General features: G+C 42.1%; 1 protein-coding gene across 1 annotated transcript; it reads right to left on the bottom strand.

The window, feature by feature from the left end:
* Nucleotides 1-223: 223 nt before the first annotated feature.
* CCR75_005260 (uncharacterized protein) lies at nt 224-1,404 on the bottom strand. The gene is made up of 3 exons (XM_067963342.1): nt 1,182-1,404; nt 690-1,008; nt 224-629 (listed from the first exon to the last, which is right to left on the bottom strand). The coding sequence occupies exons 1-3, from the start codon at nt 1,359-1,361 to the stop codon at nt 322-324; spliced, it is 807 nt and encodes a 268-aa protein (XP_067818350.1). The 5' UTR covers nt 1,362-1,404; the 3' UTR covers nt 224-321.
* Between the last annotated feature and the right edge of the window lie 1,585 nt (nt 1,405-2,989).

Below are 2,989 nucleotides of genomic sequence, written 5' to 3'. Positions count from 1 at the left end.
TTTGAATTTCTACTATATAATACAAGAAAAAAGTATTTTCTATCATCAGGCTATGGCGCTGCTTTTGCTAGCTCCTCGATGACAAACATTTATTGGCAGCAACGACGGCAACAGTGCCAAACGAAAGTCAACTGCGTGCATAAGCGATTATGTTGTAAAATCGACGATGCTTCGTTCACAAAAGACAGGAAGTGCTAGTGGGCGAGTAGCCACGTGTACAAAATGTGTCATGTGTACAAAATGTGTCATTATACCATTATTTGTCGTTATTGCAAAGATCCTCTGCGTACTACAATGCCATTACCTCAAATGCCTGTCGATTTAATCAATTTTCTTCGAGACGCTGTAGATCGCACCGTCGATCATGCGTGCGACAGCAAAAACGCCACCCACGATGGCACATGTACTGGTGAGAAAATGTAGAAGCGATGGCTTGGTTTCAACGTAGTCGACAGCAATGGGAGAAAAGTCGTACGAAAAGATGACACCAGGGAACGATATTTGGCCATTTGAACCTTGCGAACTAGTTTCAAACTCCGTTACCGAATACTGAAACGTCACCACCGACTTGCCATTCAAGTAAATGTAGCGACTCGGCACGATGCTCACAAAGTACTTGTACGTTGCCACTATAATGCACCATCAGTCACCATTAGATCCCCCTTGTAATATTTAATATAGCACCTCACAGTTTTTGGTCACAATTTTGCTGACGTCTACGAGAGGCGTCTCCATGTCAGGGATTTGCGGGCCAAAGCGCAAATGATTAATCACGTGGGACGAATTAAAATTGACGAAATCGAAAAAGGAAAAGAGAGTAAGCGATCCTTCGTGCGCGAATGACAAGTCTCCAGCCACCTTTTGCACTTGCGCCGTGCCGAAGAATCTGCAGCCGCTTTCTCCATACGGCTCCTTCTGAACTTCATCTTGAAGCAAAATGTCTTTGCGGCCCTTAGAGTCACTGACGTCTAATTTTACGTCTGCCGCCGACAATGTAAAAGATTGTAACTATCATTGACGCCGCATTACACAAAAGTTAAGCACCTTGACAGGTCTCGTGAAGAAAAGAGACGTCCACTTCGATGTTAATAGGGAAATTCTGCTGCTTCCCGCGCGTAAGAATAGCGTTAGATCATTGATTGTTGCGTACGTTAGTGGGAAAATAGATGCATCGCACTCACTGGTTCTGTATCTACGTGCATGTGGTGCATGACGTTCACAGTCCACCATACGGAGAGTTCGGACAGCAATAAGAAAGCCACAAACACGCAACTTAGAAGCGTTACTAATCCTCCACCAATGGTATGCTCCTGGATGCCTTCTACGCCCTTAACGTTCAAGTCGAAGCGCCGCCAAGACATGAATAAAATAGCTTCAAACGAATTGCCACGTAACTCACAATAGAAACCTTTACTCCAAAAAACATTGCTATAGCAAATTTTCATTTCTTTATAAATATCGAGACTTTATATTGTTTCGTTAACGTGCTTTTTAATCAATTCAGATCGGTGTGCAAGCGTCTTCTTCATGAGCAGACCGTTGATTGCGGTTGGTCCATCTTACAAACGACGAAACGCGATTCTGCACCTCGCATCTGCAACTTTCACGAAGATACCGAGCTACACGCATGCGTCACTCTCCTTGAGAACTGTACATGTAACGGACCTTTAACTAGTACGGACCAGTACTAATTAACGTTACACTGGTTATAGTGTAGGTGAGGTGCCTCAAAACTTCAGGTACACAGGGGTACAAAGGAAGGTTTCTTATGAAGCTAAGGTCTTTAGCCTTAAAGTTAGACAGGCTTTAGAGTAGAGAAAAGTAAAACGGTATTAATAAATAGTTTCCTACTTAACGATCTTCTATCTACTTCTGAACATATTATATTAATATCTAACTACGTATGGCGCCTCCTTGTGCATCGCACAATCGTGACTTATTGTAACGGGCTAAAGTTGCCCTAATGTTGCACAATCCCCATTAAGTACATTTGGTACTTAAGGGGATGGTCAATTACTAAATAATAGTAATTAGACCCAACACTCGGGTGTGGTGCACATTTGTGACCAACCCTTGTGAATATGATGCACATGGGTGCATTCACATTAGGAGGAATGACGCCCAGCGTCATCCATGATGACGGCTAGCGTCATTAGTTACGCGAGGTATGTAACGGGGTGTATCGTTACATGAAATTAACACTTAAAGGTTGTTAATTAATATATTATCTAAAAGGTAGATAATATTTGGAGGATATTACTTTATATGGTAATGTCCTGAATTCTTATCCATAAATAGGTATAAACCATTATGTCTATTTATTCCGCAGACTAATCAGCTGTAGAAGTAATCAAAGAGAGTTACAAGATAATATAGATAAGAATTCATTTACATGTTCAGTATTAGTTTATAGTTAAGTCAACATTTACAAAGATAGATTAGGAGACACTTAACTATATTAATACAGTTTTCATTTTACACTCTTAAGCTAACTTGCCTTAAGACAAGTCTTCCTCTATACGTACAGTGTACGTCACCTAACGAAAGGCACCACTCACAACTGAAGCAGTGTGAAGTGGACTTGTACTGAAACAGTACAAGTCGCAGTGCCCCGTTACACCTGGTAGCACTTTGTAGTCCGTCCAAGGACCACATTTCCCACATTTAACATGGACATGTTAGATGGTAGTGGGAATACGCATCACGTTTCCCCTGAAAGCTACTCCTTTCTAAGTGATATAGAAAGGAGTGCGGTTGAACGAATGAGTTCATCCGTAGGAAACGATGCAATCCTGGCATTACTGTCCAACTTAGACAGAGATGCCCTCCATTCAACCGTCGCCAAGTTCATACAACATGAACTTGACGAGATGAAGGAAAAAGTAGCCTTGCTGAATCAGCAAGGCTCTCAACAGGCGGAACTGTTGAGATTACAACAGGTACAGACCCCTGTACCTGGGATGACGCAAACGCGTCGTCCCGAAACTCT

Source organism: Bremia lactucae, linkage group LG6 (assembly GCF_004359215.1).
Source record: "Bremia lactucae strain SF5 linkage group LG6, whole genome shotgun sequence".
Taxonomy (NCBI): domain Eukaryota; phylum Oomycota; class Peronosporomycetes; order Peronosporales; family Peronosporaceae; genus Bremia; species Bremia lactucae.
This window is presented reverse-complemented; position numbering and strand designations above follow the sequence as displayed.